This window comes from Eurytemora carolleeae, unplaced genomic scaffold, assembly GCF_000591075.1.
Source record: "Eurytemora carolleeae unplaced genomic scaffold, Eaff_2.0 scaffold1233, whole genome shotgun sequence".
NCBI lineage: Eukaryota > Metazoa > Arthropoda > Copepoda > Calanoida > Temoridae > Eurytemora > Eurytemora carolleeae.
The window spans coordinates 77,533-91,092 of NW_019397603.1; the positions used below are offsets into that span (position 1 = coordinate 77,533).

The 13,560-nt window shown below is 31.2% G+C and overlaps 1 protein-coding gene across 1 annotated transcript in view; it reads right to left on the reverse strand.

Annotated features, from left to right (window-relative positions):
- LOC111715138 (unconventional myosin-Va) overlaps positions 1-13,560 on the reverse strand; it is a gene marked incomplete at its 5' end in the record, with an annotated part of 75,301 nt that overhangs the window by 55,942 nt on the left and 5,799 nt on the right. Inside the window, 11 exon segments of the mRNA XM_023490405.1 lie at positions 1,127-1,368; positions 1,632-1,685; positions 2,402-2,462; positions 3,642-3,689; positions 5,469-5,552; positions 6,288-6,372; positions 8,904-9,013; positions 9,913-10,026; positions 10,613-10,783; positions 12,065-12,153; positions 12,526-12,584. Coding sequence (XP_023346173.1) covers positions 1,127-1,368; positions 1,632-1,685; positions 2,402-2,462; positions 3,642-3,689; positions 5,469-5,552; positions 6,288-6,372; positions 8,904-9,013; positions 9,913-10,026; positions 10,613-10,783; positions 12,065-12,153; positions 12,526-12,584 — 1,117 coding nt within the window.

The following is a 13,560-nucleotide window of genomic DNA, read 5'->3' on the forward strand; positions in this document are numbered from 1 at the left end:
GAAATAGTAAGACGACATTCAGGCTCCTATTATGACTTTAAAAAAGTCCAGTAAGCATGGACCACATTAATAGTGCTATAAAAACAGACCCATTGCACATAATAAGTTAATTAATAAGTGTCTAGTAAAACTATTTTCCTTGTAAAAACATCAAAAACAGGTAAGAATTACTTAGGTCGTCTTCCTATTTCAGAGTTTTCTGGTATCACAGTATTTCCCAGAAATCCATAAAACTTTGAATATTATGTATCCAATTTTAAAACCAGGTCGACTTGGAAATGTTGCAACCCTTTGGCCTTTGGTTTTTCCTTGCCACCTCTTAAGGCATTTAAATCTCAAGAAAGCAACGCTATCGTTACTAGTTTTAGTTTGAAAGGAGTAATTAGCAAATTCCTGATAAATTTTGTACATTAATTTCAGTAGTACCGAAGAATTTAAATTTAATTTTAGCTTTTAAGCTTATTTTCAGTTTAGCTTTTAAGATATAGTGATTGTCTCCCTTTCATCTCCCTGTAATGATGCTATAATAACAAATCTTAAAAGTAGACATTTTATGAAAATAAAGTTTAGCTTGTTAAAACTTTATATCCGTAAAAATAAATTGATAAACTTTGGGAGAAATTAGCTCAATATTTTCAAATATTTTCAAATATTTTTAAATGTTTTCAAATATTTTAAATATTTTAAAATTATATCAAGAAAATGCTAGAATTACAGAAATTTATAATATTTCAAAATAAACTAACTATCTTTTCTCTCAATAAATGTTATTCAAATAAAAATATTCTTTATGAAGTGGAAGAGAAAGTGTTCCTACTTTTAACCAAAATTATGACAAGCTATCGAATCCCTGATATTTGCAATGCAACCGTGAACAGCGGGTTGCAAAAAGCAAGAATTCATATGCAAAATCTATTTTTTAATATAAATATAATTAATATATCTGAAAGTCACGACGCAATTCTGATGCAATTAATATAGGAAGGAATATTACATTGCATATTCTTCCCAAGACCTAGTTGGGTCATAAAATATCTTGAGAGTAGCCTATATTTATAGCATCCTCATTGCATCCCCGTAATGAAATTTTAAATAGTTTTAAAAATGAATTTAAATAAAAAATTACCCTGCATTCTTCATCCAGTAAATCTAAAATACCAAGTTTACTCTCGATAAGGTCTATGCAGGGCTGATTATCGTAGAAATCTATCATTTTCCATTCTATTCCTTCCTTGACGTACTCCTCCTGCTCCAGCTTGAACACATGAAGGTTGAACTGCTGCTGTAGTTTCTCGTTGGCGTAGTTGATACAGAACTGCTCGAAACTATTTATCTCAAATGTTTCGAATCCGTAAATATCCAGCACACCTGATAAGATTAGAAGTGATCGGGCAAATTTATTATTAATCATAAATGCTGAAGAAAAACCCTCCTCTTTCAAATCAACCAAGAAAACGATATCAGGACCGATTTTATGTATTTGAGCTACGTTGCTAACTACCCCTTAATTCAAGGTTATAGATTAAGAAAGGATTTGAATGGGTCATTCTAATTTGAACCGGCACGGCGGTAGGCGGTTTTAATTCAGTCCCAGAAGAATTTTCTNCTGTTAAAAATGAGAGAAGTGTTACCAATAAACTTGTTTATCTTCTGTGAAGTGCGCAAGGCCTTGTTGATCTGATGGACTATAAACCATTGTTATTCAATTTATTGGTTTTAAGAAATTAAATAATACTGTCATCCAACTTACTATTCGATCAATTGTTTTATAAAAACAAATAATATTAGCAAACAAAGCTTACTATTCTATCAATGGTTTTATGAAATTAAATTATACTGTTAACCAAAAACTTTTTATTCGATCAATGGTATTAAGAAAAGAAATAATACTAGCAACCAAAAATGTATTATTCTATCAATGATTTCAAGTTTTTTTCATAAACCAAACACTAATGGCGAAAACAAAAAATTTCATTCTTGAAATTTAAAAAATCCGCGAAATTTGACAATTTTTTTAAGATGTACGCAAAAAAAGGCATGCCGAGATCAGCGACAAAAAAGCAAGTTAATAAATAGAGGTAACCACGAAGTGCCCTTTTAGCTTAGTTAAATACTGATATTGTGTACATTGTGATGTTTATCAAAATATTTTTTTTCTTAACTAGATTTGATACTCAGTATTCAATTAGAAACCAGTTATTTTCAGAAAGTGTTGGTTTATCTCTTACTCGATACCTTATTGAGAAGAGATAAACCAATATACCTCTGTGGTCAAATCCTCGAAGATCGCTTAACTCCCAGCGAGAATAGAAACAGTTAAAATTACTTGATCCATTCAAAAGTTTCCAGCTAAGGGAATCAAACCCCAATTATAATTTTCTATTTGTTGAACAACAATTTCCTATCCAATCGAAGAGGTTTGAATAGATACACTTTGCCAGAGCATCACGGGACTGTTGTGCCTATAATAGAACTCCATTAAAGGGACTGTAAAGGAAAAATTAAAGGGGGGTATAGGATGAAGCCTAAACATTATAGGAGTTTATCGCTACCAATATTGTGTCAAAGTTACACAAAAACTCATATATACTTAATCTAGTCGACGGACCCTTGTGACCAGATACCTGAACGGCCATTGGTGGAAATTCTGGTCACGTGATACAGACATAACAATTATATTATCAATAATATCTTTTAAAAATGAATAAGTAATATATTCAACCTATAATAGGAGCGTACCTTTTATGTTTAAGCAAATCTGGGTTATCCTAATTTTCAGATTTGTTCAGTATTTGCTGAATATACCTTTCATATATATTATATATATATATAATATATACTAATACTGGGCTACTTTTAACATGCAACATTAAATTTACAAATTTAGTCCATTTTAGAAGAATTTGCATTTCGTATCCAAAGGGGATCCTTAAATATCCCTCAATACAGATGTCTGCTGAATGGTCGTGTACAGTAAGTTCCTGTACACAATAGAGCCTGCTGTGGAAAATATTGCATACTGTTTTATCTATGAGTTTTATATCAATTTCTCGAGACAGGGACATTAGATATCATAAAAATTGGTCGCGACCAACTCCTAATAAGTTTAGGCTTCGTTCCGTCATTACATAACTTTCTGACACTGATAAATTGTGTAAATACAGTATAAGAACCTGAAAGCAGTGAAGTTTACTAAAGATTTTGCAATCTGTAACAAAACTGTTACTAGAAAAGTGCCTGAAGTACAAAATCGCGCAATCTCGATATCCATGGTGACTACTTTAAAGAACAAGAATATTTGCTTGATCCCTTCATTTTATATATCTTTGCATGCAGGGAAAAATCATCACGGGCTATTGAAGAGAAATTCTGCACAACATGAAGATCAATGGTTGATCCCGAAATCCACAACACAAAGGTCCTAAGTTTCAGAGATACTATATAAGCTGTTATAAATACAATTATATAATACTTATTGACTTGTCTGAAGTGAGTGAAAGGAAGAAGAAAATTTGAATTTATTCCACAGATTTCTAGTTAAATGAACAAAGGAATTAAGTCATTGCCACAAACAACAAATCAGGTTGCAACAATATAGGATTTAACAATTTGAGTTTGTAGCAAAGACGCAACTCCTTTACCTGTGTTTGTCCCATTGGCTTAGTGAAAGACTCATTTCTAGAAACAATCTGAATTCATTTAAGATTATATATCATCGTTGGATAAAAGGCCTAAATTTCCCTAGGCAGGGCCTGAAGGCCAGGACTGTGAAATCTTATTTTCAATTTTTTTTTAATCTGAGCAGTTCTGATTCGTCATATTTGAATATAAACAACCAATATCCTGTTCTCCCACTTTTTAGCTTAACATACATCTGTTTTTTTTAAATCGTTTATTTTCCAGAAAACCTGAAACTCTGTAAATATTTTGACTGAATATAATCTTGTTAAAGGGAGTGTTCGCGAAAAATGAAAGGAGGTTTAGGCTTGCGTCGAAAAATTATCGATGGTGGTAATCTTCCTTCTATCTGTTGCGTCTATGAGAAAAAAAATGTTACTCATACCGAGGAACTTGTCTTCCAAGTCCATACATTATTACAACTTCAGAAAGTTAAAACATTCGACTCGGATCGTAAAAGCAATCAATTTAATTCCAAACAAATCATTCGTATAGTACACATGTAATCATCGATAATTTTCGACGCATTCATATAAAGTTGATATTTCATAATATTTTTTACTCGTTTCATATACAATATACTTTAAAGGATGTTTATTTGGCCGCTAGGTGTCTTTGCTTTCGATACGATGCTTCTGGAGACGTGGAATAGACTCCATCGTCACAAAAAATCGTCGTTAAAGTATATCGGATATGAAACAAGTAAAAAATATTATAAAATGTAACTATATACCAATGCGTAGAAAAATTGTCGATGGCTACTGTTTGTAATATATGAATGATTTGTTTGGAATTAAATTGATTTTTTTACGATCCGAGTCGAATGTTGCATTTTACTGAATTTGAATGGAGGCTACATTATCAGGCGTGTCAAGTCGTGTTTACCAAATAAAAAAAAATCCACTAAATCTTGAAATTTAAATGTAGGGTTACTTGAAATTTAAATGTATGGTTGAAATTTAAATGTAGGGTTACTTGAAATTTAAATGTAGGGTTACTTGAAATTTAAATGTAGGGTTACTTGAAATTTAAATGTAGTGTTACTTGAAATTTATATGTAGGGTTACTTGAAATTTAAATGTAGGGTTACTTGAAATTTATATGTAGGGTTACTTGAAATTGTGACTCAAAATTTTGCTTTGTATAATGAGAGAAACCCTTCAGAGAAAATAACTTGAAAAATACTTATTATCAATCCTTGCGGAGTCTTTCGAAGAAAAAACCTTGAATCTTAAAAAGACAGCACTAACGATATGCCAATAGCAATATGACAAATTCTATCAGACCCTTTGAATATCAAACATCCCCAATAATAAATAAGTAGCAATTACCATGAATTACGCTCGTCATAAGTAACAATTAAAGGCATCTCTAAGGTAGGGGTAGTAAAGAAAGTAAATTTAAAAAAAATACTGGGCTAAACAAAAGGACCGAAGCAAGGTCAGGGAATAGTTAAAAAGTACAATCAGATTAGTGGGATTAAACTTATCCTCAAGTTTTTATCCTAATTGTTGAGGACAGCTTGAAAACTAATTTAACTTTGATAAAAGAAATTCCGCCAGCAAATATGAGAGATTAAAAATACTTGTTAAAAAAGAAAAAACTTAATGGCAAGAAAATGAGGATACATTTTAAAGAATTTTTTTCCAGAATGAACCAATATAAAATGTTGAAAAACATGGCGCCTAAAAATTAAGATAAAAAGGCGGTAGAAAATGTCGCATAAAACATGACGTCTAAGAATTTTGCATGAAAACATGGCGTCTACAATAACTGATATTAATCTTTTCCTTTCGATGGCAGAGCCACTGTCTCATCTGTTCCTGTTCTATATCAAGCAGACGACTCATCTCAACCAACCCAACATCATCAGACTAAATAAAAAAATGTGTTACAAAATAAAGAGTCCCAATTCACCTCATCTATGAAGTGGGTTTTAAAAGCAGAGACAATTGAGGTTTTTCTTAGATTCTGAAAGAAGACTTTGTCTAGAACTACTATCACGCAATTTTACAAATCCCTGTCGAGCCCTTTATCTCTAAATGTATATTTGGCAAGTGATTAATACTCTACACAAGGCTCAATTCAATAAACAATCCTTTAAAGACACTGTAAGCATAATTTCAAGTGACCCTCCTTGCAAAGATGGCAATGCCCGATTTATAATTCCATTTAAACTTTGTTGTGTAGTTTAGACTGAAAAAAGACGTCTGACAAGTTTTCATGAGATTATTAGGTAATCTAGATGGTTTCGGGTTTCCTAATAATCTCTCGAAAACTTATGAGTCAAACGCATTTTTTCAGTCAAAACTACACAACAAAGTTTAAATGAAATTATCTCATACAGGGCCCTACAGGGATTTCTAAAAATCTAAATGCTAGTTCTAGACAAAATCTTTTTTCAGAATATGAAAAAACCAAAGGTGTTTTTAAACATTCTTCATAGCATATGGTCGGGTAAAACTTTAGTTTGGAATATCACTTAGTTCAGTGATTTCCCAATATCCAGCAAACTATTTATTAAATTGAGGTTTATCTCCTTAAATAAAGGAAAAGTGTTAAAAAACGACCTAAAGGGTATTAGAACTAATTATAAAGTTCTAGTTTACCTTTATTAGACTGGATTCATTATCCCCTCTACCTCCTCCAGGTTGGATACCAATATTACCAAGATGAAGTATTCCTGCTAGGATCCTTAAAAAAAACAGAGTCAAGCTAATCTATTAAACATGTCTTATCCTTCTGGACCTAGCACAATTCAACCCGACAGCAAAATAGACAAAAAAAAGAAAAAAATCAGAAATTAACGGGGAAAAAAATAGTTTTAATCTTTCTGCCACAAGTCAAAATACAACAAATAACAGGATGTCCAAATTAAACATGGGACTTTAGTAGCATCTCAATTAAAACAGTAAATAATTATAATTATAACTACTAGTCAATTGAGATTTCTAATTTTTGAACAATTAAAAATTTTCATACAACAACACAATCGATCAAATATTTACAATCTACATCAATTTTAATTCACACATTAAAAAATGAACGAAACTAAAATAACTAACATTATCAATTTTATCAAAGAAAATCGGGAACACAACCTAAAGAATTTTTCCAAAAAAATCCATTCCTTTATAAAAAGCTGGTTTTTTGGTATGCAACAATTTTCATGTAATCACGCCCCTTTTAAAAATAATAAAATAATAACAATAAATAATAAAAATAATAAGTGATTTTTTACAAAGAAATGTCATTTACTCTCAGAAAAATTAGAATCAATGAAAATTTAAACCCCAAGGATTCAATGATAAACCCTTGGGTAAATAATACATTTATTTTTTTAATTTCTCCCCAAATATTCCTTTCCTTGTTTTTTTTTAATTCATGGAAGGGGGGGAGGTAAATTTTTTTCTAGAAAATATATAATTGTTGTTATTTTTTTCCTCCCTTTTCCTAAAAATTTAAGTTATATTTTTTAAGAAAATGTTTGATCTGACCCTGTTCATAAAGAAATCAAAAATTGTGGAAGCCCTGAAAGGTAACAGTATACATAGCCAAAACTGACTTGTGCAGTACACAATATAACGGACACATTTTGTACATCTGTTTTATTGAAATTTAGTTTTTGTTTTGCTTTCTTAGGACAAGGAAGGAAAAATATTTATTCGAATTTGCCATCTTTTGCACAAAATATTGCAAAAGTTTTTCAGTTATAGTATTTTTGGAACATTTCTTCAGCATATGTATCGTTTGATATTTAAGGGGGGTGGGGGGTTTATTTGGGTGATTAAGCCAGGTAGTCAAATTCATAGCTTATAATTTGTCCAACTTTTTTCCAAATTCCAATCAATCAACCAAAACGCTAAAGAAATATCCAGAAACTATGAGAAAGCAAGATAATGTTATAAAATTTTTGATGTGAGAGAATCAAAATAATTTTTTTCCGCACTCCAAAACTCAACAAAGGATTTCCAAAATATCATCCACGCGTTGTATGTATTAAGTCTAATGCGTAATATTGACATAATATATTCAAAAAATTATCATTTTGCACAAAAATCAATATGAATTTATTGCGCAATAAAAATCTGCATTTATAAACTTTTCTTTCCAAGAATTTGATATTATGTGAAGTACTTTTTAAATCTTTAATAAACATTTCATGTAAAATTTTTTTATTGTTAACTCCATTAAAAACTGATAGGATAGTCAATGTTTCGATTTTTAATTCAAACATTTATTCCATTTCACTTTGATGTGGATTCGGATCCGGATCCTGGATCCGTCCTGTAATTAAATAGATCCCTATCCTTGATCCGACCTGTATGTTAACAGATCCGGGCCCTGGATCCGACTTGTTAATAAACAGATCCGTATATTGGATCCGTCATGTAAATAAACGGATCCGAATCCTGTATACGTCATTCAAATTAACGGATTCGGATCCTTTTTTTTATTTTTTTAGGAGGTACTCCTTTGGCGCAAAAAACCCCGCAAACCTTTTTTCTCTCAAAATCAAAAGTTCAGAAAAGTAAAAATGTGTAAATATATTATTTCCATCAAATTTTAAAATTCTATAAAGATTGAATCAAAGAATCACAGAAAAATTGCAAAATTGTAATAAGAAAATTCCCAATTTTCAGTTCTGTGCAAAGTTGTACTTTTTTGTGCAAATCTTCTGTATGGTGTTTTATCAATATTTTTTGGAAGTTTTTAATTTATTTTTTTGGGGGTACTCCTTTGGCGCAAAAAAAAATCCGCGAACCTTTTTTCTCTCAAAATCAAAAGTTCAGGAGAGCAAAAATTTGTAAATATTATTTCTATGACATTTTAAATTCTATGAAGATTGAATCACAGAATCACAGAAAAATTGCAAAATTATAGTAAGAAAACTCGCAATTTTCAGTTCTGATCTCATTTTTATGGAAAAGTACTTTAAATCCTCTAGTTCCTTTCTTCTTTTCTTAGTTTATTCTAAAGTTATAAATATACGCTATTCAGTTGAAACCTGAAGAGCCATTGAAAAAAAACCTTTTTTCTTTTTTTCGAAAAATCAAAATCAGAAACTTGATTTGCCATTCACTGATAAGGAAATTGTCACTTAAATTTTTGTTTTGAGAAATAAAGTTTTTTTCTTGAATGTTTTCGAATTTGATTGATCAAAACTCAATGTAAGACTTAAAGGGAATGTAAACGTAATTTTATAAATGATAAGAGTAATTTACCTGTAAATATTGGTCGTGTCAGTTTCAGAGAAGCCAAGAAGTTTAAAAGATTCATGAGTTTTTCGAAACTCCTTTAAATCATCCACATTCGGAATATCCGGATTATCCCCCTTAAATTACAGGGGAAATTAGTTCCAAAAATAACACTTGGCCCATGTCACTGTTAGAAATGGGCCAAATCTGTTATTTTTTTCAAGCGTATATATCTTTAAATCCAAGCCGAGTTAAACAAAACTGCACCACGTATTTCTTAAAAATGGCCTAAACTAATTATTGAAACAAGAAATGTCAACTTTAAAATATAAATAAGGTATGAGAATTAGTTTTTGATGATATTGGTTTTCCTTTTCGAACATATCCCTATTTTAAAACAATTATCGCATTTCAGCTCATGTCGCATTTTCGGAACATATCTTGGTTTTGAGACAATTACTAGAATTCATATCAATGTCAATTTTCATGCAGGTACACACTTACGTACGTAAAAAAAAACAAGATTTTTTGATAAGGTAAAATATAAACAAAATAGAAAACAAAAAAACTGTTCTTTTATAATTTGAAATCATTATAGCATCGATAAACCAAAATTTTAATATTATTTTCTTCTTCCAATATAGAATTAACAAGAAATCCGGAAATTGTTTTATTTAGAATGCGGGAAATTTAATAAACTTTATTCTCTTATTTAACAAATAAAATGAAAAAATTAAATTTGTATATATGAATGTATACTCCAGTATACCTGGTTTGTATATATGAATGTAACTCCAGTATACCTGGTTTGTATATAAGAATGTATACCCGGTATATATATGAATGTATACTCCAGTATACCTGGTTTGTATATATGAATGTATACTCCAGTAAACCTGGTTTGTATATAAGAATGTATACTCCAGTATACCTGGTTTGTATATAAGAATGTATACTCCAGTATACCTGGTTTGTATATAAGAATGTATACTCCAGTATACCTGGTTTGTATATATGAGTGTATACTCCAGTATACCTGGTTTGTATATAAGAATGTATCCTGATGATCTAGAGCTAATCCCTCCAACTCCTTCTCCTCCCTGGCAGCACACATCTGGTAGAACACGTGGTAGTTCCTCTCCTCTGCAGCCTTTAACAAACAAAAACTATTTAAAGGGAGTGTTATTGTAAGTTCAATTGACATTCCATTTAAAGAGAACTGGAGCATAATAATAATAATAATAATGGTAGAAACCCCTTATCCTCTAATGGAATAGGCTTTAAAGTTCTAATTGGACTAACTCAGTGAAGAGATGAGTGTAAATTCAATTTAACCGATATATAAAGATATTTCAACCTTTATCTGATCAATAATGGGGAAGAAGTTTTCTAACACAATTCTCACAATTTCCTCCATTATTTTAGTAGCAAGAAATCCCCAAGTCACTTCAAAAGAGCAATCCACAATTGAAACTTAACATTTCGTTTGAAGAGAAATCATGGATAGCTCGTTCATTAATCAGACAAGGCTTTGAAGGGTACCATTATTGTGAATCAGACATGCCACTCTATCAAGGAAAGGTCCTAGAAATCAAATCTCCACATAAGCATAAGTATCAAGATCCGAAAGCTCTAACAGTATATTCCACTTTAGGAGTCCTTTCCGTTTTTCTTAAATCAAAATGTTTGAGTTGAGGTGAGTGATATGTAATGGTATTGATCTAAAGTTTAATAACCTGAAAAACCACTCTGGACTTCTCTAGAAGATAAGTACGCATGTTAGCCCCTATAATCTGATAACTCTTGGAGAAATCAATCTCAATATATTTTCCAAATCTACTGGAGTTGTCATTTCTCGTAGTTTTCGCATTTCCTAAAACATAAATTCTTAGAAATTTAGAATACATCTCTTTAGCCAACCACGTCATCAAGACTCTAGGAACGCATTCAGGAATATCATTCAGAAGACGACATTTTTCTCTATGAAAAGCATGTGCATAGTGCTTTGCTGATTGAACTACTGAGCATATAATCTGTGTATTAAATTAAAAATTAGTTTTAAAAAGAGATAATCTTCGCTCATTTGAATTTACTTTTTACTTTAACTAAATAAATTAAAAATTCAATTTGCTAAATAGCTGTCATTGTAATTAAATAAACCGCCAGTCATTTTTTACGGGAAAACCACCATAGAAAAAAGGACTTAAGTTCTTACCACAAACTAAAATTGTCTGATTTCTATTTTTGCAACCTGTTTAGTAAATCCTTAATATTTCAAAACTCAAATTATCTGTTCTATCAGAAATCATTATTATAATATCAAAGATCTGGGATAAGAAAGTTTGTGGCAAAGACTCTAATTACTACTTATATTAAAAAAATAACAAATTTTTAAAATTTAAAACATTAATAATTCTTTTAAGGGTAACATTGTGAATTGTGCAAACAACTGGCAAAATGAAGAGTCAATTGACTTCACGTCTACAGCTTCTTCTTAAATATGATTTAAAACANCCTGTACCCCAACTATACCTGTGTTTCAGTATCCCCTGTACACCAACTATACCCGTGTTTCAGTGTTTCAGCATGTCCTGTACCCCAACTATACCTGTGTTTCAGTATTTCCTGTACCCCAACTATACCTGTGTTTCAGTATCTCCTGTACCCCAACTCTACCTGTGTTTCAGTATCCCCTGTACCCCAACTATACCTGTGTTTCAGTATCTCCTGTACCCCAACTATACCTGTGTTTCAGTATTTCCTGTACCCCAACTATACCAGTGTTTCAGTATCCCCTGTACCCCAACTATACCTGTGTTTCAGTATCTCATGTACCCCAACTATACCTGTGTTTCAGTATTTCCTGTACCCCAACTATACCTTTGTTTCAGTATCTCCTGTACCCCAACTATACCTGTGTTTCAGTATCTCCTGTAACCCAACTATACCTGTGTTTCAGTATCTCCTATACCCTTATCTTTACCTGTGTTTCAAAATCTCCAGTACCCCAACTATACCTGTGTTTAAGTATCTCCTGTACCCCAACTATACCTGTGTTTCAGTATCTCCTGTACCCCTAACTATACCTGTGTTTCAGTATCTCCTGTACCCCATTTATACCTGTGTTTCAGTATCTCCTGTACCCCAACTATACCTGTTTTTCAGTATATCCTGTACCACAACTATACCTGTGTTTCAGTATCTCCTGTACCCCCGACTGTAGCGAAGTATCGCATACTATACTTCGCAGAAACCGTTTTACCGGCACCAGATTCACCTATTAAATAAGAAATTTTAAACAAGGTTCTCTTCAGATATATGATTAGGTATTCTAGGGATCAAATTAAATTATTAAACTTAAAATGAACAAAATTGGTACTTGTTTTCCCAAAAATGATATTTAAATCAAGAATTAATATTCTTATTCCAATTCGATGTATTTGTAAAGTAAATTACACCGCGATACCCCACAAAAACTAACCCAGTTCCACTGGAGAGAAAAAAGACCTGTGGAAAACAGTTACACAATCCTCGGATAAAAATTAAGCTCGTTTTTAACTCTTTAGCTTTCTTTTGGTTGTTATCGACCATTAAAATATTTTTCAAATGTTCCAGATTTAAATTTATAAGGGTTATTTGTATTTCTTACCAGAGACGATGATTGATTGATTTTTACTATCTCTCTCCATAAGCTTAAATGCTTCCTCACTAAAAAAAGAAAATAAAGATTTATATAGAATTATTCTTGCATAAAATATTGATAAGTTGTACTAATGTTTTTTTTACTTAAGGTGCGATAATGGTATTTTCCCTTATTACCCGAGTAAATGGAGGTGAATGACCTTCGATATCAAAATTTCTTCGTAAACTTTGAAGATGACCACAATTAGAGGCTGTATGCAAAATTTCAGCCTTTTATCTCAATTTTTTAAACCAAGCGTACAATTTGGTGTCACAAAGTGTCGAATTGTACTTCCCCCCTCCCCTCCCCTTTAGATGCAGATCAGATTAATAATATCCCTGTAATTAGGTGAGAACAGGGGAGTTTATACCTTTAAAATCATTTCCAAGTTTAAACAACTATTTTTGAAAATTCTATAATTTTAAGTGGTAATTTTTTTTATATTTTAGCAGGTGATCTTTTTTAAGGAATTTACACCCTTGCACAAATCATGAATATATGATACATATCTTAGTATATAAATCAATTACAGTACATTCATGTTAGGTGTACTGTGGTGGTAGGTGGGGGTGGGGGGGGGGGAACATTGGTATACGTTTAATTATCTGATAAATAATATGTTTAGACAAGAACTATTTCAGTTATGTTTGAATGATGAGAAATTATTCCGGGTTAATAAATATAACATAAAAAGGGTTTTGAAATAGTAGATACTCATTTTGTAATGGTTTTTACTTTTATTAGTATTCAAAGTCTTGGATTTCTATTGTTTTCATATAAAAGAGAGAAAAGATTGACTCTACTTTCTCACCAAAACATAACAATGTACATTCTTCCTTCCCCACAACCAGACTCCCTTTAGGGTTAAACACAATCATTACTCTAAGATGAAAACTTTTATACAAAATACAAAATACACTTAATTTTTTCTTTAAACCGAGTTCAAGAAGTGTTTCAAACATTAAAACATTTTTATCTCCAATAAGAGTATCTTGGTTGACA